General features: G+C 41.9%; 2 protein-coding genes and 1 long non-coding RNA gene across 3 annotated transcripts; 2 read left to right on the top strand and 1 right to left on the bottom strand.

The window, feature by feature from the left end:
* The first annotated feature begins 2,095 nt into the window (after window positions 1-2,095).
* Window positions 2,096-6,711, top strand: LOC127931174 (uncharacterized). The gene has a single exon (XM_052522973.1). It carries the CDS (start codon window positions 2,194-2,196, stop codon window positions 4,990-4,992), a length of 2,799 nt encoding a protein of 932 aa, XP_052378933.1. The 5' UTR covers window positions 2,096-2,193; the 3' UTR covers window positions 4,993-6,711.
* Window positions 6,712-9,261: 2,550 nt separating this feature from the next.
* On the top strand, window positions 9,262-17,024 carry LOC127931177 (uncharacterized). Its single transcript, XR_008140193.1, has 3 exons — window positions 9,262-13,073; window positions 13,181-13,235; window positions 15,925-17,024. It is a non-coding gene; the product is annotated as an uncharacterized LOC127931177 (long non-coding RNA).
* A 479-nt stretch (window positions 17,025-17,503) lies between these two features.
* On the bottom strand, window positions 17,504-19,694 carry LOC118386401 (trace amine-associated receptor 13c-like). The gene has a single exon (XM_035774132.2). The coding sequence runs from the start codon at window positions 18,967-18,969 to the stop codon at window positions 18,007-18,009; it is 963 nt and encodes a 320-aa protein (XP_035630025.1). The 5' UTR covers window positions 18,970-19,694; the 3' UTR covers window positions 17,504-18,006.
* Window positions 19,695-22,927: the final 3,233 nt, after the last annotated feature.

Genomic DNA, 22,927 nt, shown 5'->3' with positions numbered 1-22,927 from the left:
GCATTAAAGGAGGTCTAAAGGGGCATTACGTTTAACAATCAAAAACCAACAACTGTATCATTGTAAATTGAGTGAACTAAAAGTGAATGATGGAGGATGAAATCCCAAATAAGACTCCACTGGAGAGGGCAGAGGAGCATCTAAATTCACTCTATGCAGCCCGGAAAGGCAAACTTGGAGTATGTACACGCAAAATGAATGAAATAAAAGCCCTTCTTGTTGATGGAGGAAACATTGAAACTGTGGATGAGAGTCTTGAAGCATTCCATGCTGTTCTCAATGACTTTAAGAATGCTCATAATTCTGTGCTAGAGCTGGTCACAGAGGAGGAACACGAACAGGAGAGCATTAACTATTATCAACCAAGAATGAGAACTTATGAACATTTCCTGAAAGAGGTGGAAATATGGAAAAAAGCTGAAATTGAGCCACAAATGCTCATTGAACCACACGACAGCATTTCCAATGTGTCAAAAACATCAAGTAAAACGAAGTCTTCTAAAACTGCTTCCTCAGTGTCCTCTGCACACCTAAAAGCTGAGGCAGAACGAGCAGCTCTACTAGCTCGCCAAGCATCATTACAGGACAAGCATGCATTGGAACTGGAGAAAGCTCAACTGAATGTTAGGATGGAAAAATGGCACTGGAAACGGACATAGCAGCATATAATGCCAAACTGAAGGTTCTGGAGAGTGTTGAGTCAACTTCTCAATCCCATTCTGTGGCAGCCCATTTTCTAAGCCAAGAAGATGGAATGAACTCTTATTTTGAGAATCAGGAACCCGAGGTCTATAAGGAACCTGAACCATCACCTGTTGCATTTGCTGCATTAGGTGCAGTTCCAAAGACCCCACTACAGAGTTTTACAACAACCGACCACAAAGCCATCAAAACCTATTCAGAAAACCGTCATAAACCACACCCTTCAGCAGCCAACATCAAGGTCTAGCAATCAACACAGAATCAACACTGCGGGTATCAGCCATAATACCAGCCATGATAACCTCACTACTGTCATGCAAAGGCAGAATGAAATTGCTGACCTCCTTGTACTACAGCACAAACAGGCCACACTCCCTGTTCGGGAGATACCTATGTTTGACGGTGATCCTCTAAACTTTAGGCCATTTATGCGTGCATTTGAGCATGGAATAGAAGATAAGACAAGCAGCCACCAGGATAGGCTCTATTACCTGGAACAGTACACCTCTGGTCAGCCCAAGGATCTAGTCCGTAGTTGTCTGCATATGGAAGCCAGAAGAGGCTATGCAGAGGCTAAGAGGTTGTTAAAGGAACACTTTGGCAATGAAATCAAAGTCACCACTGCTTACATGGAAAAAGCTTGGAACTGGATAAACATCAAACCGGATGATGGAAAGGGACTGGGTGGCTATGCACTCTATCTTAGAGGATGCTGTAACGCTATGCAAGACCTACAGAACATGGAAGAGCTTAATCTTCCCTCCAACATAAAGTTGATAATGTCAAAACTTTCCTACAAACTAAGGGAAAAATGGAGGTCTACGGCATGTGATATTTTAGAGAGAAGCCACCTGAGGGCCCAGTTCGGTGACCTTGTGACGTTCATGGAAAAACAGGCAAAAATACTGCAGGATCCGTTGTACGGAGATATCCAAGATCCCCTGACCAACAAAAGGTTTTTTAAAACCAAAACAGAAGCTGACTTTAAACAGCAGTTCAAGTCCAAGAGTAGGGGAAGCAGCTTTGCCACTGCAGTAGATGTACTAGCAGATTGTGACTCGGAAAAACATCTAAAAGAACAAACATTCAAAGTCAAGAAACCAGGCACCTACCCTTCTGATGCTCCCAGTAGCTCATGTGTATTTTGCGCTGGTGAGCATTTCCTGGTCGACTGCCAACAGGTGAAGGCACAGCCACACGAAGCCAAGGTTGAGTTTCTGAGATCAAAAGGCCTTTGTTTTGGCTGTTTGATGAGAGGACACTTAAGCAAAGAATGTAAAAGAAGGATGACCTGTCAGAAATGTCAAAGAAAGCACCCCACTATCCTGCACATTGAAGGAAAGAGAGATTTAGATCTCTGAAGGCAGATACGAGGGTGTAGCAGTAAAGCGGGAGGAGACTGTCAGCAGTGCTCTTGTTTCACTGGAAGCTGGTGAAGATACCGGGGCCGGTACAGATTGTGCACTTGCGATTGTGCCAGTTCAAGTAAAGATGGCAAATGGAAGCAAGTCTACGTTAACCTATGCATTTCTCGATTCTGGTAGCTCAGCAACATTTTGTACGGAGAGACTCATGAGGCAGTTGCAGGCTAAAGGCAGTGAGACTGAAATTCTGCTACGCACAATGGGGCAGGAGAGTCCTACCAAGAGCTTTGAGATATCTGGATTAGAGATTGGCAATGTGGAAGGTGACACATTTCTTGCATTACCAAAGGTCTACACCCAAAATAAGATCCCAGTGACAAGAGGGAACATTCCCACTCAGAAAGATCTCAAAAGGTGGCCATACCTGAAAGAAGTTCAGTTGAAGGAAATTGACGCCGACGTCGAACTCCTGATTGGCGTAAATGCTCCAAAGGCAATGGAACCCTGGAAAATCATAAATGGCCAAGGCAACGGACCGTATGCAGTGAAAACCCTCTTTGGATGGGTGATGAATGGTCCTCTTAACAATTGTACCATGGCAGAAGAATCTGGGCACACTACGGTGATGGCCAATCGTATCTCAATTGCCGACCTGGGGGTTCTTCTTGTAAATCAGTACAACCATGACTTCCCTGAGAGAGGGTATGAAGAGAAAAGTGAGATGTCAGCTGAGGATCGTAGGTTTATGGAGATCGTATCAAGCTCCATAACCCTCAAAGACCATCACTACTACTTACCGTTGCCCTTTCGCAAAACAGATGTAGTCCTGCCAAACAATCGTGACATGGCAAAGCAGCGGGCTCTAAATATTATCAGGAAATTCAAGAAGGACAAAGGTTACGCTGCAGAGTACAAAGGCTTCATGGAAGAGATGATAACAAAAGGTTACGCCGAGAAGGTACCACAAGAACAGCTCCTCAGAGAGAAAGGCAAGGTATGGTACATACCACACCATGGCGTTCACCATAAGCGCAAAGGAACGATACGAGTAGTGTTTGACTGTTCATCATCCTATAAAGGTATATCTCTTAACAGTGAACTCCTTCAAGGCCCTAACCTGGCAAACACGCTTATAGGAGTCTTGCTAAGATTTCGGCAAGAGCACATTGCCATGATGGCAGACATCGAAGGAATGTTCCATCAAGTACGTGTCCATGAAGATTACTTAGACTTCCTGCGATTCCTATGGTGGCCGGATGGTGATACTAACAAAAGATTGGAGGAGTACAGAATGACAGTACATCTTTTCGGTGCTATATCCTCTCCAAGTTGTGCAAACTTTGCACTGCGAAAGACTGCAGAAGACAACTGTGAGAGGTACGATGAAGAGGTAATTCAAACAGTCAAGTCCAACTTCTATGTTGATGACTGCCTCAAGTCAGTGGCCACAGAAGAACAAGCCATAGCTCTCACGAAAAACCTCAGGGATGTGTGCTCTCAGGGTGGGTTCAAATTGACCAAGTGGGTCAGCAACAGCCGCACTGTGCTGGCTTCTATCCCTGATGAACACAAAGCCAAGCAGATAAAAGAAATGGACCTGGACAGAGAAAAGCTGCCTGTTGAAAGAGCACTTGGAATCCGATGGAACATTGAAAGTGATGCATTTACCTTCCGAGTCACTGTCAAGAACAGACCCCTTACAAGAAGAGGTATTCTCTCAACTGTCAGCTCTATTTATGATCCATTAGGTTTCCGCGCCCCATTTGTATTAAAGGCAAAGCAAATCCTTCAAGTGCTCTGCAAGCTAAAGTGTGGATGGGACGAAGTCATCCCTGAAGAACACTCTATTTCATGGCAGAGATGGCTCTCAGAGCTGGACCAGCTCTCCAGATTCCAGATAGACAGGTGTATGATGCCTGAGAACTTTGGTCAAGTCAAGACGGCACAGCTGCATCACTTCGGTGATGCAAGTGAACAAGGTTATGGCACGGCAAGTTACCTTAGGTTCACAAACGGTATGGAAAAGGTTCACATTGCATTCATACTGGGGAAATCAAGGGTGACTCCACTCAAGCAGATGACAATCCCCAGACTGGAACTTGCTGCAGCAACATTGGCAGTGCGAGTGGACAGGATGTTAAAGTTGGAGCTCCAGATTGAACTTGAGGAGTCAACTTTTTGGATGGACAGCCAGTCTGTGCTAAAATACATCCGCAATGATACCAAGAGATTCCATACCTTTGTGGTTAATAGGGTTGGTATGATCCGTGACCTATCGAAAGCAAAACAGTGGAGGTATTTGAACTCAAAACACAACCCAGCCGATGATGCCTCAAGAGGATTATACGTTGAAATGTTCCTGAACTCAAAGAGATGGCATAAAGGACCAGAATTCCTGGAGAAACCAGAAACTCAATGGCCGAAAGTCCCCGAGGAGCTTGGCTCCATCCCTCCGGATGATCCAGAGGTGAGAAAAGACGTAATCGTAAACCATACAAGTGTGGAAGAAAAGAGTCCAACCAGCAAACTGATTGAGTACTATTCAACATGGAACAGCTTGAAGAAAGCAGTTGCCTGGATGCTGAAACTGAAGAAACGTCTTCTACAGTTAAGCCAGAAAAGGAACATTTTCTCTCAAACTGGTCCAGATCAGAGTCTGACAAACTCACTGAAGGAACAAATTGACAAGTTGAAACTGACGTTTGGAAAAGAAAGTCTGTCTGTGTATGACCTAGATGAAGCAGAAAAGGTCATCATTCGATTTGAACAACGACAGCACTTTAAACAAGACATTGCACTAGTTGTGAAAGGAAAACAATGTGCCAAGAGAAGTGGCTCAATCTGTAAGCTTGATCCAATTGTTGACAATGGCATTCTGAGAGTAGGAGGAAGGTTAACCAAAGCTGCTATGCCTACGGAACTGTAGCTCAGTTGGTAGAGCATGGCGCTTGTAACGCCAGGGAAGTGGGTTCAATCCCTGGGACCACCCATACGTAGAATGTATGCACACATGACTGTAAGTCGCTTTGGATAAAAGCGTCTGCTAAATGGCATTTATTATTATTATTATATATTAAAGAATCCTATGATCCTGCCCAAAGACTCCTACATCTCTAGACTGATCTTACTCCACATCCATGAGCAGGTTGGCCACTCTGGGAGAGGTCACATGCTTTCTAGACTTCGCCAGCGATATTGGATACCCTGTGCCAACTCTTTAGCAAGGAAGATCCTTAAGAGCTGTGTCTTTTGCAGGCGGATGCAAGCTAGAGCTGGAGAACAGAAGATGGCCGACCTTCCACAAGATCGGGTGTCACCTGATTTACCGCCTTTTACCCATGTGGGCATAGATTACTTCGGCCCCATAGAGGTGAAGCGAGGCCGCGTTCATGTGAAGCGTTATGGTGTGATCTTTACTTGCCTTGTGAGTCGAGCTGTCCATCTAGAAGGTGCTAGTTATCTGGATACTGATTCCTGCATCAATGCCCTCCGCAGGTTCATCTGTCGAAGGGGCCCAGTAACAAGTATCAGAACAGACAATGGCACCAACTTTGTTGGAACACACAGAGAGCTAGGAGAAGCTATGAAAGAGCTGGATCACAACAAGATTCAAAAAGAATTACTGAAGGAAGGAGTGACATGGTCATTCAACCCTCCCTCTGGAGCCCACCATGGGGGGGGTATGGGAGAGGTTGATCCGACTGGTGAAAAATATCCTCTATTCAGTCCTTAAAGAGCAAGTACTGGATGATGAGGCTTTGCAGACAGCCTTGTGTGAAGTTGAGGCGATTATGAACGACAGACCAATCACTACTGTAACAAATGACCCTAATGATCTAGAACCCTGACTCCGAACCATCTGCTTCATCTGAAGGCTAAGCCAGTCCTGCCACCAGGACTATTCCAGAGAAGCGACCTATACTCACGAAGGAGATGGAAGCAAGTACAATATATCACTGACCTCTTCTGGAAGAGATGGATCAGGGAGTATCTTCCACTTATGCAGGAGCGGAACAAGTGGAACAAAACTAAGAGAAACTTCAGTCCTGGTGACCTCGTGGTCATCGTCGATGACACCGCCCCAAGGAACTCTTGGCTAATGGGGCGTGTGGTGGAGGCTTTGCCAGGGGCCAAAGGTCTTGTCCGGAGCGTCATGGTTAAGACTAAGACCAATATCTTACAGAGACCTATCAATAAACTCTGTCTGCTCCTTGAGGCGACGGAGTGACACACACACACACACACACACACAGTGCTCCATCTTAGAATCACGTGCACCTCTGATTCGTTGATGTCGTACTCTTACATTCTTTGATGTCATACATTTTTGGACGTCAAACTCTTGACATTTTTCGAAGTTGAACACCTTTACACTTCAACTCAGACTGAGATCTATGGACTATTTTCCTATATGGTACCTTGTATATTTGTATATAGCTATGAACTGCAATAGTGCTCTGGTATAGAATGTTTTGTGTATTGGCTCTACGTTTGAATTTAAAGTAATTGTTGTGCATTCAGTGCAGTCAACAATTAGGGGCCGGTATGTTAGAGCCGATTTGGACATATTTGTATAAAAGACCGAACATATGGAGCTCCATGTATATTTGTGTAAATATATTAAATATTAATGTAAATGATGAAATATTAGGTACGTACCTTTATGATTTATATTTACCTGATTGAGATATATTAATTTGTTGTTAGTGTAACTCAGCCATTTGGCCCCCCCTCTTGCCTGTTCATTGTATTGTGGTAAGTGTGTTAGGATAAAGGCAGGAAGTTGGGCCTTCGGGAGAGGGAGTCCTTGCTAGATGCGGGAGCGGTATAGTTTTTTGACCATACAGACATACAGGTCATAATATGTATTTTCCATATCAAGTATTTTGTGCTTTAAGTTGATTGGAGACTCATTTATTTGTTAGATATAAGAAGAATAAACATTCTTGTTGCACCATATCCCTGGATGTCATGGAATGTTTGGCCGTTTGGAAACCTTGAGTGTGGACTGTATGCGTACCAAACAACCCCGCTTCAGGCTTGGGCAGTGGCTATGGTAAAGACGAAAGGAAGCCACTACAGCAATATAACAATTGAGATATACAAACTAGGGCATTAAGCAACGATGAGCGGATAAGAGGCAAGCTGTAAATTCGATTAAGACATTAATGAGCGAGCTAAGACAAACAATATGCCTATTTGTTCAGCACTTTTGAAATGGACAGCGACAGAATTCAGAATATTGGCCGTTCTTACAGTATTCTCCCTTTATTCAATGGCAGGTTGTGAGCATGTTAAGTAAAATGTTAGTCTAATAGTTGTATTATCTTTATAAAGTTTGTATGAATAATCTAGTTTTGTAATTGGATACTTAAAAAATGTAGCACGGTGTTGTGTGCCATTTCTGCCCCCCACGCAACATTGTTGACGAGCACCTTTCTTTTTTTTTTTTACATGACTTGTCAACTGACACATTATATCCTGTCTCTCTGCTCACACCGTATCAACGAAATTCAGTTAATGAGTGGAATATATATATATATATTTTTTAAATTCACCTTTATTTAACCAGGTAGGCTAGTTACCTATGTCAAACCCATGTTTTTCAAACTTGGAAATAAAAATATAGGTACTATGAATAATATAATAATAATAATAAATAATATATGCCATTTAGCAGACGCTTTTATCCAAAGCGACTTACAGTCATGTGTGCATACATTCTACGTATGGGTGGTCCCGGGAATCGAACCCACTACCCTGGCGTTACAAGCGCCATGCTCTACCAACTGAGCTACAGAAGGACAAGGAATGCCTTAACAGTGTCCAACGAAGGGCCAGAAGTATACAGAATGGTGTCGTCTGCGTAGAGGTGGATCAGAGAATCACCAGCAGCAAGTGCAACATCATTGATGTATACAGAGAAAAGAATTACAACCTCATGGTAATTGCATTAGCCAAAGTTAGTTCAACCTTCTCGTGGATGGGATACCGATCCCGAAGAAGTTAAGAGGTTAACCTTGATGGTTGTATAGTCGTCACAAATACAACTGTGAAGGACCTCGGCATTACTCTGGTCCCTGATCTCTCTTTTGAGGAACATACATATCAAGCTTTTTTCATTCTTCATAACATTGCAAAAATCAGGAGCCTTTTGTCCAAAAATGATGCAGGAAAGCTAATCCAAGCCTTTAACACTTCACGTTTGGGCTACTACAATGCTCTACTCTCAGACTACCCGTATAAAGGACTAAATAAACTTCAGTTATTGCTATATTTGGCTGCTAGAATCTTGACTACAACCCCCAAATTTGATCATATTACTCCCACGCTAGCCTTTGGCTTCCTGTTAAGGCTAGGGCTGATTTCAAGGTTTTACTGCTAGCCTACAAAGCATTACATGGTCTTGCTCCTACCTATCTCTCCTATTTTGTCACTTCAAAATCTCTTTGGCAAATCCGACCACAACGCCATCTTGCTCCTACCGTCTTATAGGCAGAAACTCAAACAGGATGTACCAGTGACTAGAACTATTCAACGCTGGTCTGACCAATAGGAAGCCATGCTTCAAGATTGTTTTGATCACGCGGACTGGAATATTTTCTGGTCAGCCTCAGATAACAACATTGAGATATACGCTGACTCTGTGAGTGCATTTCTAAAGAAGTGCATTCGAGATGTTGTACCCACTGTGACTATTAAAACCTACCCTAACCGGAAATCGTGGATGGGATGGCGGCATTCTCACAAAACTGAAAGCGTGATCCAACACATTTAACCATGGAAAGAGATCTGGAAATAAGGCTGAATATAAACAGTGTAGTTATTCCCTCCACAAGGCAATCAATGAAGCAAAATGCCGGTCTAGGGACAACGTGGAGTCGCAATTCAACGGCTCAGACACAAGACAAATGTGGCAGGGTCTACAGGTAAACACGGACTACAAAAATAAAAACAGCCACATTACGGACACCAACGTCACACTTCCAGACAAACTAAACACCTTTGACCACTTTGAGGACAATACACTGCCACCGTCGTGGCTCGGTAATAAAGACTGCGCCCCTCGCCCCTTTCTCTGTGGCTGACGTGAGTAAAACATTTAAACGTGTTAACCGTCGCAAGTCTAATGGCCCAGACGGCATCCCTTGCCGCATCCACAGAGCATGTGCAGACCAGGTGGAAGGTGTGTTTACGGACATATTCAATCGCTCCCTAACCCAGTCTGGTGTCCCCACATGCTTCAAGATGGCTATCATTGTTCCTGTACCCAAGAAGGCAAAGATACCTGAACTAAATGACTACTGCCCCGTAGCACTCCCTTCTGTCATCATGAAGTGCTTTGAGAGGCTAGTCAAGGATCATATCACCGCTACCTTACCTGCCACTCTAGACCCACTTCAGTTTGCATACCGCAACAGGTCCACAGATGACGCAATCACCATCACACTGCACACTGCCCTACCCCATCTGGACAAAAAGAATGCCTTGACTACAGCTCAGCATTCAACATCATAGTACCATCATAGTACCCTCCAAGCTCCTCATCAAGCTGGAAGCCCTCAACCCCTCCCTGTGCAATTGGGTCCTGGACTTTGTGACGGGCCGCCCCCAGGTGGTGAAGGTAGGAAACAACACCTCCACTTCGCTGACCCTCAACACTGGGGCCCCATAAGGGTGTGTGCTCAGCCCTCTCCTGTACTCCATGTTCACCCACGACTGCGTGTCCATGCACGCCTCCATCTCAATCATCAAGTTTACAGACAACACAGCAGTAGTGGACTTCAGGAGGTGAGCGCACTCGGAGTGTGGTGTCAGGAAAAAAACCTCACTCAACGTCAACAAAACAAAGCAGATGATTGTGGACATCAGGAAACAGCAGAGGGTGCAGCCCCCTATCCACACCGAAGGGACAGCAGTGGAGTCGGTGGAAAGTTTTATGTTCCTTGGCGTACACATCACAGACATTCTTAAATGGTCCATCCGCACAGACAGTGGTGAAGAAGGCAAACAGCGCCTCTTCAACCTCAGGAGGCTGAAGAAATTTGTCTTGTCACCCAAAACCTTGACACACTTTTACATATGCACAATCGAGAGCATCCTGTCGGGCTGTATCACAGCCTGGTACGGCAACTGCACCGCCCTCAACCGAATTTCTCCAAAAGAGCATTTTTATGGAATGGTCTGCCTATCCATGTGAGCGATGCAGACTCGATATTTACTGAAGACTTATCTCTTCAGTATGTCCTATGGTTGAGTGTAGTCTGGACCAGGGGTGCGAAGGTGAAGAGCAAAGAACTGGAATGATGAACCGTCCTTGTTGTTTCTGCCTGGCCGGGCACCCCTCTATCCACTGGGATTCCCTGCCTCTGACCCTGTTACGGGGGCTGTGTCACTGGCTTACTGGCGCTCATCCATGCCGTCATAAGGATGGGTCCATCACACCATGCCAGGCTTTTTTTGCGCAATACTCAACTTCAGTGGGTTGATCACTGAGGTGATCCTCCTCTCTGGTCTTGCGCCCCCTCTGGCTTTTGCGGTGAAGGAGATCTTCATGGGCTAAACTCAGCCTTGTCTCAGGGTAGTAAGTTGGTAGTCTGTTGATATCCCTCTAGTGGTATGGGGGATGTGCTTTGACAAAGTGGGTCTGGTAATATCCTGCCTGGTTGGCTCTATCTAGGGGTATCTATGCTGCAATAGTGTATGTGCCGAGGGGCTAGGGGCAGTCTGTTACAATTATATTGTTTCCTGTGTGAATTTAAGTATTCTCTCTCTCACACTCTCACTCTCTCTCTTTCCCTCTCTTCTCTATCGCACCTGCGGTCTCGACCTCTGAATGCTTGGCTATGAAAAGCCAACTGACATTTACTCCTGAGGTGCTGACACGTTGCACGCTCTACAACCACTGTGATTATTATTTGACCCTGCTGTTCACCTATGAACATTTGAACATCTTGAAGAAAAATCTGGCCTTAATGGCCATGTACTCTTATCTCCACCTGGCACAGCCAGAAGAGGACTGGCCAATCCTCAGAACCTGCTTCCTATGTAGGTTTCTTCCTAGGTTCCTGTCTTTCTAGGGAGGTTTTCCTATCCACAGGCTTCTACATCTGCATTGGTTGCTGTTTGGGGTTTTAAACTGGATTTCTGTGAAAGCACTTTGACATCTGCTGATGTAAAAAGGGCTTTATATATACAATTGATTGACTGTGCTTCATGATACTGTTTCCATACCTTTTGACATTTCCTCGTGAAGGACAACTATCTTGATGGGATGCTCCCCTGTCTGTTTGTCTGGCATTTGCCTGACTATCCCCCCCTCTTGTTTTCTGAGCAGGTTCCACTCCTGCAGTAAGGTTTTGATGAGCTGGGGTGCTGCTTGCAATGCTGGGTTGTCCAAAGGCTAGCCCTGGTCTAACAGTGCTCAGACATTTTGAAGGGTCTCGTCGGTCTGTTGCCAAACACTCCAGGGCCATGTGTTTGGGGGGGCCCCTCAAACGAACTGGGTCTGGGGCATCTCTTTGCCTCCTTTCTCTGGAAGCCTAGAGAGGACATTGGTGTTGATGTTGTGCGCTTCTGGATGGTACTAGATTTTGAACTGGTACTTTGCCAACTGTGTGGCCCAGAGCTGCTCGACTACCCCGAGGTTGGCTGTACACTGATGGACAAACGGGTTATTGTCAGTGTAAACAGTGAAATTCGATCCCCACAGGTAAGGTTTAAACTTAAACTCTGTTACCTCCCATTTCAGTCTCAGCAGTTCCAGCTTGTAGTAGCTGTAGTTTTGGTAATATCGCTTGGTCGGGATCAAGCTCAGGGCGCAATAGGTGATGACCCTTTCCAGGCCCTCCTGCACTTGAGACAACACAGCCCATAGCCCTCGGAAGCTTGCATCTCTGTAGAGCCAGAGGTGGAGAGATATATAAATCAATATCATAAATATATAATTTTAACCTCCCAAAATGAACTTTACGGTCGCTGAGAAGGTCCACTTTTATATGCTTTTTCCCCTGATAGACCCAACTGTTACAAATTTAGAGCAACATTTTTTAAGACTGTTCCAAATAGAGCAAAAATATCTGGTGGAAACAGCTATGTTATTGTATTGTAATGTCTATTGCCCTCAGCTATGTTCAGACTGTTGTTGTCCATGTTTGCTGTGTTTTAGGGTGCTGTGAAAAAGGTTGGAACTTCATTTCTAGGGGGTTCTGATGCTTCTAGCTTGGAGTTGCATTTTTGATAACATATCTACAGTATTTCACTTTTTATTGTGTATAGTATTGCTTACTAGGTGTTGTCCAATGAATGCTGTAACCACTCTCTCTTCAAATCAGGGCTGATTGGAAAAAGCTGCTTAAAACAGGACATTTCTTTGTACACCCTGACGAAGGCTGTGAAGCCGAAAAGCGGCAGAGTTTTTAAACTTTGTTTCCATTGAAAATGCCAATACTAAAGGCATTTTAATTAATTATATGAAGATGCCTTGGTTCTCCTTTCTTTTTGAAGTCGTCCAAAGTCGTAAATCAATGAATTATTTTATTTTTTATGGCCAAATGTCAGATCAATGTCCTTCGGCCTCTGAATATCACAGGGAAAACATGCATATATCCTTGTGTTCAGCATGGATCTTTACTGCACAGAATACAACTTGTTACTAGCACAAAGTTCAAGGTCAAATTGACTTCAGATCACTGTTCCTCAGTGTCTGAGCATCATAGGGACATCATGATATCAATGTGATCAGCATGGTTGCACCATTCTTGTGCATGAAGCAGCTTGTTTCAAGGACAAAAGCGTTCAATAATTACATAGACCAAGGTCAAGGTCAACTTGCTGGGTCAAACTGACCCAGAACATCACGGATGTCACTAATTTAGCCCTTCCCTTATGTTCCAGTTCGATCCCTTCAAATTGACCCGGAACACAGAGGAAGGGCTAAAGACCACTGTATTGGGACACTGGTTTTTCATGAGGTGGAACCCTGGTCCTCCAAATGATTATTGAGAGGTAAGGTAATCATGTAGAACATCTGATAAGTCACCTATAATACCCCACAAAGCACCAGAATGATTTGAACTGACTCACTGTGTTAAGCGTATCCCATGCATTTTCAGCTTTGACCTTTCTAGGGTCTGGTGTGAACCCCTGGGTGCCCACCACATGCCCAAGGTAAGTGACCTGCCTCTAGAACAGGTGACACTTTAGGGGTTGTAGTTTCAATCCATGGCTCCAGAGGTGCCCAAACACTCCCTCCAAGTGGGTCAGGTGGGTTTTGTTGATGGTTTCTCTTAAGATCTTTTTCTGCATCCTCTGACAAGGTATCTAGAGGATATTATACTGTACATCAAGTATTTAGAAGATCATTTAATGTTAATATAAAGTGGATGGCCATATAAACCATATATTCATGAGAGAGCCATGAACAGTACCTAGTAATGCCTTATGTTATAAAGCTGAGATTTGTTGCTTATCTATGCTTCGAATGCACTTTTTGCACTAGTTTGCACTGCTATTGTAAATAGGATGACAAATAGTACATTGTAGATTTCAGTTTCAAATTTCATATGCTCTGAACAACCTATTCATGAAAAATAGTGATTGAGTTTTTCTGTTAATAATCTACATATACTCACAATCAATAAGATGTATAACATTTCAGATGCCTTAATACTGTAATAATATTTTATGTAATTAGTGGTCAGAGAAAATCCAACTGATTTTCTGGTGCACTCCTCTTATTCATTGCTCTCTCACTTGTGAATGTATTATTTAATACTGAATTAGTACCATATGCCTTGATAAAACAGCTTTCAATACCATAGTGCCCTATAAGCTCATTACAAAGCTCACGGTGAAAGAAGGCAAAATTACGTCATCAACCCTGATTCTCAACACGGGGGGCCCCACAAGGCTGAGTCCTCAGTCCCCTCCTGTATTTCCTGTTTACCCACAACTGTGTGACCTCCAACTCCGTTATCAAGTTTGCTGACGACATAACAGCAGTAGCCATGATTACCAACAAGGACGAGACAGCCTACAGGGAGGAGGTAGGCACTCTGAAAGAGTGGTTCCATGTAAAAATCTCTCCCTCAATGTAAAAAAAACAAAGAACCTGATTTTGGACAACAGGAGGAACCAGGCTGGACACGTCCCCATCCTCATCAACAAGGCTGTCGTGGAAATGGTCAGTAGGATTTTCTGATGGTGATACGTGCAGCCGAATGCACCATTGAGTGAACACTGACACCTACAACACCAGTTGGCGCAGGGAGGCCAAGAAGATCATCAGGGACCTCAGCCACCCAAGCCATGCCCTGTTCTCCCTGCTTCAATCACTCAAACGCAACACAGCAGCATCATGGAAAAAACTGGAAGACTGTCCAAAAAGTTTCGACCCTCAGACCATCAGGCTGCTGAATAGCCACAGCTAGTCAGCTACCTGCTTCCCCCTGCTACTTCCCCAATGGTCATTTTCCCCCCACCCCCAATGACATTCACCACTGTTGCAGTTGTTAATATGTTAATTATAGATGTTTTTTTATCCTATTTTTTTTATTATTTTGATTTAACTCAGTCCCCACACACACTCTATGGTCATGCTGCTCCCACTATGGTCATGCTGCTCCCACTATGGTCATGCTGTCTCCCACTATGGTCATGCTGCTCCCACTATGGTCATGCTGCTCCCACTATGGTCATGCTGCTCCCACTATGGTCATGCTGCTCCCACTATGGTCATGCCCCCACCTCCTCAACAGTTTGTACTCTGCCTCCACCCAAACGGACAATTATTTATAATGTTATTTCAATTTCGGTTGTTGTTTTTTTATAACCATTTTCATTATTTTATTTAACTTAGTCCTGCATGTTCAAGCTCGGAGCCTGAGATTTTCACTGTACTCTGCAATCACACGTGTACATATGGCTATTAAACACAGAAACTAAATGAAAGTCCCCTAAATTTGGGAATTAACATTTAAGAAGTTAATATGAGATCATTTCAGATCACATAATAAAGTGATAATTTATTTTCACTGTACCCTCCAATCCTGCAACTATTAAACACAGAATATAACTTAAAATGAAAGTCCCCTAAATTGGAGAATTAACATTTAAGAAGTTAATAATAGATAATTTCAGTATCACGTATTAAGGTGATAATAATCTTGTTTTAACGTGACCATTATTTTCTATTAACGTGATAATTATCTCATAAAAGTTACAGGAATTTGCCTGTGTGTGCCTGGCACAACCATACATTCTAGACCCAACAGTTGAAATGTTTCCTGCTAAAAGATTCAGATACAAATTTTGTCTAGTACATATAAAATATATGCACATTCAGCACATCCAGTGACAGTCAGTGACAGTTTGAAAACTCCTGGGGGGTTGTTTTTTTGCTTGGGGAGGGTTGTGTGGGTGTTTAGTGGGCAAAGGGAAGGGTAGTATGTTTTGTCCCTAGTTTACATTCACCGTTTTGCAGGTTTTTCTACATAATTTGTTTCCGTTCTAGATAACTTACCCCGTCTGCTTGCATCTAGGAGTTAAAGTAGGCTACTTTCCTTATACACTAGCCTACTCCACAGTAACCACATGGGTTGCCACTGTCTGCTCTGGGCTCATTTTAATCACACTCACACCTTTGATATTTGCCTCTCTGAAGGCCACAAATCAACATGCTTCATTGCACATGACAAGGATTTTTTAAAAGTTATTGACTTCACATTAAGCCAGATTCAAGTAACTTCCATGACAGCTTTGTTTGCTGAAACTTGAAGCAGCAACCATGGCACAAACAATCGGGAGGTGGACTATACATAGAGCTGAAAATTAGGCTAATTTGAATATCTCTCCTCAGGGCTACCTGGCCAACTTCCTCCACGGAGAGTGCCCATTGCCACTGAGTGAGACTGAACGGCACCAACCATGGTCCTGCAGACCATTTTTTTGCTGGAGCCTCAGGACTGTTAGGGTTAACTTGAAGAGTGTGGGTGGTAGGTGGAGAAAATTGAAGGAAAGTTTGATTTGACATGTTTTGTGCATATTGTTTTCATCACCCATAATAAAACCTTTTTGTTAATATAAGACATATAGTCTCTTCTCAGTTTGATACAGACACAGAAAGTTCAGATAGAAATTGACTTTATAGAACAGATATAATTCTCTATCATAGAGAATGAGTCAAGTTACCCCTCTCATTTACAGATTGTGAATTATACTGCCATCCTCTGGCCACTTTACATACTGAAAGCAATCCCTGCCCACTGGGCACAGACGTCGATTCAATGTCTACTCCATGTTGGTTAAAAAATAAACAACGTTGATTCAACCAGTGTGTGTCCAATGGGTGTAACACTCTGCAGTAAAACTGTTGTTAAACTTTGCTCTTTCCTCCAGCATTTTGGATATGAAATCTAATGTTTCATATGAGGTGACATTATTTAATGTCACCTTTTATTTGAGGGTATTTTGATACATATCTGTTTTACCGTTTAGAAGTGAAAACACCTTATGTATCTAGTCCCCACATTTGAAGAAGTATTTCGACAACTTCAATTATTTTGTATTAAAGGTCGTAACCCTTTAAAAGTAGTGTTCATGTAATTGATGTATGTAGATATTGGTTTCCTTACCCTGTAAACGGTCTATGAACTGCTCCCATGAGTGACTGGAATCCACACTTTGGTTTTGATTGTCACTGCCAACAAACACGAATGCTAGCATTTTCAGACAAAACACACTACTACACACTACCACAACAATGTGACTGTTTTTGAATTTAAAAAATCTATATATTTCCTTTAACATCCTCTGTGTTGTGTGCTTATTGTTTATCCATTGATAAGTTCTAGGTCATTTTGAAACCTTAAGGAGCATCAGGTACTGCTGGGATGTCTACCAATAGTATGTCCATCTTTTTGTGAAAAATTACACTGGTCACTGTTCAAAACATTTATAAAGATTTAAGAAAGTATGAATAGTCCTCACATTAAATTAGGGACTGCAGTACAACTTTACTAATGATCAGTAGATGGTTTATAAGGACATGTATTAAACATCTTATGAATGAACTTATAAATCATTATTAAATACTATGAAAGTTGTTTATACATGTGTGATGAACTACCTTGCTAAAACAGATGCAGGAGTAATGATAAATAAGTTATGAATAAACTATATACTTATCCATTATTAATTATTTAGTGTGTTACCCAATCTCTATATTCATTCACACTAAACAGCTTCTGAGAGAGCTGCTCCGGTGTGACCCCTGACCAGGAAGCAGTGTTGTAGTGAGAGTAGTGGTAGTGTTCATAACCTGCACTGTTGAGTTGAATCAATAATGCATTTTGTAGTTATTTATACTTGTCATAATACCCAGTTGAGTAACATTTAGCAAATGTGTGCGTAATATTAAATGGTGAGCAAACTGTAAATGCCTTACAAATGGTTTATTACTGAACATTATAGTGGTACACAATTGCATATTTGTGCATTTTACCCTCAACTACTTACATACGCCATTGAGATAGACCTGGACGTTATCTGATATCATGCAGTATTGAACATATAAAATTCAGTACACGTGTTAAAGGTGTTGTGTAACAATCGAGCCACTAGAGGGGGATGTTAAACAACATACATAATGACTCGTTCTCAAAATGTACTTTTAGAATACTTATATACAACTTATCATTAAATAACATGGAACAACAACGGACATTGGTTTTTGGAATGTACAACCCAAAATGACTACGATGTATTTTATAAAACAAGCTGATGGCTTCTTATACATTTTCCAAGTCATTCCAGTCCAATCTAGACAAATCATTCTGTATCAACACCACATTCATCTCTGTATTGTCAGTGTATTGTCACATGAAAGAACAATTGTGTAACATAACTATGTTTTTCAAACTGGGAAATAAAAATATAGGTACTATGAACGCCTTAACTTCAGAGTTAAAATATGTTTAGCTGTCACTTTGAACCATGGATAAAATAAAGCATAAATTATTGGATTAATTAAGGAATTAGAAAGTGGCAGAAAGCTGATGATGAATGATAATAAATTGTCACTTAAGAACGAAAGAAACAAAAAAGAAAATAGAAATGGAATCCAACAACTTAGATAGGTGAAAACAACAATAGATAGAGTTTTTGCTGCTTTTCTCTCAGACTTATTTGCCTGTACAGTTTTAACACCAGACACACTGGCAGCCTGTTTTGAATATACCTTTCTGGCCTGTGATCTGGCCACAACAAAGATTTTCAAATAAAGTGTTATAATAATAGAGCACGGGACAACCATTGTAATAACGAAGTCAATTATATTGCCCCACATATATCCTTCACCAGTATAACATTCATTCAAACAGCTACTGGGTACCTGTACATTTACAATGTCTTTTATAATAGCAGCATTGTATATAATACAACACCACCAGGTAATGGATATACAACACATGATTCTTGTTATTGTTATTTTAGACTGGTACAATAAGGGATCACACACAGCAACATAGCGGTCAATAGAAATCAAGACCAAACTGCCCAGAGATAAAGAAGTACACAAACAACTAATGTAGAGAAGAAACGCACAGAAATATTCCCCAAAACTCCAGCATGGTTCAATTATTGCTACAATCATTACTGGTATCACAATCAGTCCCACCAGGAGATCTGACACAGCCAGAGAGAGGATGAGCAGGTTGGTTGGAGTGTGAAGCTGCTTGAAGTGAGAGATGGAGATGATCACCAGTACGTTCAAAAATGCTGTTACTGCTGAAATCAATGAGAAGAAGATGTACAGTGTTATGTAGATAGATGTCGATAGCAAAGCCTTTCTGCAAGAAGAGTTTCTGTCTTGAAAACAATATTGATCATCCTTGTGTTCCTCCATTTGTAATAAAGGGTCAAAATGCTGAGGTTCTGCTCCTGCTTGGTCCTGTGTGTGACCCTGTCAGGTCCGCCTTCTGCCAAACCCTGAGCTCTGCCTCTATATTTATCCCTGAGTTACTGACAGCCACTCCCCTCCCCGGAGTCTCTCTGCACACAAAAGCACGAAAACATACACAAGTGAGCACAAAATGATGTAATGTATGACATAATTGTATGTTGCTGTGGTCTGTCCTTTAGCCTTCCTGATAGTTAGATATGAGAGAAAGGGACATTTTCTCAAATTCTATGAATTTTATCGGGAAAATATATTATGTGTGATGTTTTGGTCACCCAAAGGCTTTTTAAATGAGAAATAGGATAGCTGTATTATAGTAACTGTTTTGATGATGTCCATGCTCTGTTTAGGCCATAACCCTGAACCTCAGGAGACATGACGGCACGGCACATGTCACCTGGCCAGTGTGTAGGAAAGCTGACAGTAGGGAAGTTGATGACGGCATATGTTTATGTTGAACACACTTATTGCAAATGAAATCAACATTTGTGGCATTCCATTGAAACATTCCATAGACTTGTTAAAATGACCATAAGAACTGAATTATGCATCATACTTCTTCAAGTGGAGGGAGACTTTGGCTCAGTTACATCATGGGGACAATATTTTTTATTTCTTTAATTGTATTTTTATTTGATCTTTTATAAACAATACAAAACAAACACATGCACATACAAATAACTACATAATGTAAACATCAACTACACCTGCCCACTAGCACACACCATCCTCAGCACCCACATCACTTTCCGCCACATGGCCTCAAACGACACTATTCTCTTTCTCTCCATCACCCACGTACCTTCAATATTTAGAAGAGAATGAATTTGACCTTTCCATTGCGTTAATGGCAGAAGATTGGTTGATTTCCAATTTTAAAGTTTTGTTTAAAGATGATTGACGAGAAAAGTATCGTCCAACCCATCGGGTATCTCGCTGCACCCTCCGATGCCATGTCTGGAAATATGAAGACAGACCGTTGAAAAGTAAATTCACGTTGTGATACTTCTGACAGCGAACTTTCTATCTCTGCATATTACTTTTGGACTTCATAACATACTCAGACGGCATGGATTATTGAGTCATTGTTAGTTAGATTACTCGTTGGTTATTACTGCATTGTCAGAACTAGAATCACAAGCATTTCGCTACACTTGCATTAACATCTGCTAACCGTGTGTATGTGACAAATAACATTTGATTTGATTTTGATTTTATTTGATTCGAAAGAGAGGGGACCTCCCTGCCTTGTGCCCCTTTCTAAAGTAATTTCATCAGATAATGTATATGTTTGCTGTAGGACACTTGTTTTTCAACAGGACAATGTCCCATCACACCTACAGGTGTGGCTACTTTGAAGAATCTAAAACATAAAAATCTAAAATATATTTTGATTTGTTTAACACTTTTTTGGTTACTACGTGATTCCATATGTGTTATTTCATAGTTTTGATGTCTTCACTATTATTGTACAATGTAGAAAATAGTTTTAAAAAACTGGAATGAGTAGGTGTGTCCAAACTTTTGACGGGTACTGTATATTTACAGTTGAAGTTGGAAGTTTACATACACCTTAGCCAAATAGTTAAATTCAGTTTTTCACAATTCCTGACATTTATTCCCAGAAGAAATTCCCTATTTTAGTTCAGTTAGGATCACCACTTTATTTTAAGAATGTGAAATGTCAGAATAATAGTAGAGAGAATGTCACTCCCTGACCTTAGATATTTTTGTTTTCTTTATTATTTTGGTTAGGTCAGGGTGTGACAAGGGTGGTTTGTTTAGTTTTTGTATTGTCTAGGGTTTTTGTATGTCTCTGGGTTTTTCTATTCTATGTGTTTAAATGTCTATGGTTGCCTCAATTGGTTCTCAATTGGAGGCAGCTGTTTATCGTTGTCTCTGATTGGGGACCATATTTAGGTAGCCATATTCCTGGGGTATTTTGTGGGTTGTTATTCTATGTTTAGATGCCTGTTCTGCACTAGCCATATAGCTTCACGGTGTTTTCACTTTCATTATAGAGTTATGTATGCTTACCACGCTGCGCCTTGGTCTCCTCATTATGACGACCGTGACAGAGAATGATTTATTTTTTGCTTTTATTTCTTTCATCACATTTCCAGTGGGTCATAAGTTTACATACACTCAATTAGTATTTGGTAGCATTGCCTTTAAATTGTTTAACTCTGGTCAAACGTTTTGGGTAGCCCTCCAATAAGCTTCCCACAATAAGTTTGGTGAATTTTAGCCCATTCCTCCTGACAGAGCTGGTGTAACTGAGTCAGGTTTGTAGGTCTCCTTGCTCGCACACGCTTTTTCAGTTCTGCCCACAAATCTTGTGTAGGGTTGAGGTCAGTGCTTTGTGATGGCCACGCCAATACCTTGACTTTGTTGTCCTTAAGCCAGTTTGCCTTTGCCACAACTTTGGAAGTATGCTTGTGGTCATTGTCCATTTGGAAGACCAATTTGCAAACAAGCTTTAACTTTCTGACTGATGTCTTGATGTTGCTTCAATATATCCACATAATTTTCCTCCTCATGTTGCCATCTATTTTGTGAAGCGCACCAGTCCCTCCTGCAGCAAAGCACCCCACAACATGATGCTACCACCCCCGTGCTTCACGGTTACGATGGTGCTTGCAGCTTGCAGTCCCCCCCACCCATTTCCTCCAAACATAACAATGTTAATTATGGCCAAACAGATCTATTTTTCTTTCATCAGACCAGAGGACATTTCTCCATTTCTCCATTTTTGGCCCCATGTGCAGTTGAAGACCGTAATCTGGCTTTTTGATGGCGGTTTTGGAGCAGTGGCTTCTTCCTTGCTGAGCGGCCTTTCATGCTATGTCGATATAGGACTCGTTTTACTGTGGATATAGATACTTTTGGACTTGCTTCCTCCAGCATCTTCACAAGGTCCGTTGCTGTTGTTCTGGGATTGATTTTCACTCTTCACACCAAAGTACGTTCACCTCAAGGAGACAGATCATGTCTCCTTCCTAAGTGGTATGACGGCTGCTTGGTCCAATGGTGTTTATTCTTGTGTACTATTGTTTGTACAGATGAACATGGTACCTTCAGGCATTTGGAAATTGCTCCCACGGATGAACCAGACTTGTGGAGGTCTACATTTTTTTTTCAGAGGTCTTGGCTGATTTCTTTTGATTTTCCCATGATGTCAAGCACAGAGGCACTTAGTGTGAAGGTAGGCCTTAAATATATCCACATGCACACCTCCAATTGCCTCAAATTATTTCAGAAGCTTCTAATGCCATGACATCATTTTCTGGAATTTTTCCAAGCTGTTTAAGGGCACGGTCAACATAGTGTATGTATTCTTCTGACCCACTGGAATTGTGATACAGTGAATCATAAGTAAAATAATCTGTCTGTAAACTATTGTTTGAAAAATGACTTGTCATGCACAAAGTAGATGTCCTAACCGACTTGCCAAAACTAGAGTTTGTTAAAGAGAGACAGAAATCAGGTCTGTGAGAGCCAGAAATCTTGCTTGTTTGTAGGTGACCAAATACTTATTTGCAAATAAATTCATTAAAAATCCTACAATGTGATTTTCTGGATTTGTTTTTTTTCTCATTTTGTCTGTCATAGTTGAAGTGTACCTATGAAGAAAATTACAGGCCTCTCTCATCTTTTTAAGTTGGAGAACTTGCACAATTGGTGGCTGACTAAATACTTTTTTGCCCCACACAGTTGACAGTGCATGACGGAGCAGAAACAAAGCCATGAGGACGAAGGAATTGTCCGTAGAGCTCCAAGACAGGATTGTGTCGAGGCACAGATCTGGGGAAGAGTAACAAAAATGTCTGCGGCATTGAAAAATTAACCAAAAACACAGTGGCCTCCATCATTTGTGTGGACCAAATCGTGCTTCATTGATAGC

This window comes from Oncorhynchus keta, chromosome 7 (genome assembly GCF_023373465.1).
Source record: "Oncorhynchus keta strain PuntledgeMale-10-30-2019 chromosome 7, Oket_V2, whole genome shotgun sequence".
NCBI classification, from domain to species: domain Eukaryota; kingdom Metazoa; phylum Chordata; class Actinopteri; order Salmoniformes; family Salmonidae; genus Oncorhynchus; species Oncorhynchus keta.
This window is presented reverse-complemented; position numbering and strand designations above follow the sequence as displayed.

Bases quoted from the DNA above. Each gene is read 5' to 3' on its own strand.
- LOC118386401 (XM_035774132.2), bottom strand. From the start codon at position 18,969: ATGGAGGAACACAAGGATGATCAATATTGTTTTCAAGACAGAAACTCT.
- LOC127931174 (XM_052522973.1), top strand. From the start codon at position 2,194: ATGGCAAATGGAAGCAAGTCTACGTTAACCTATGCATTTCTCGATTCT.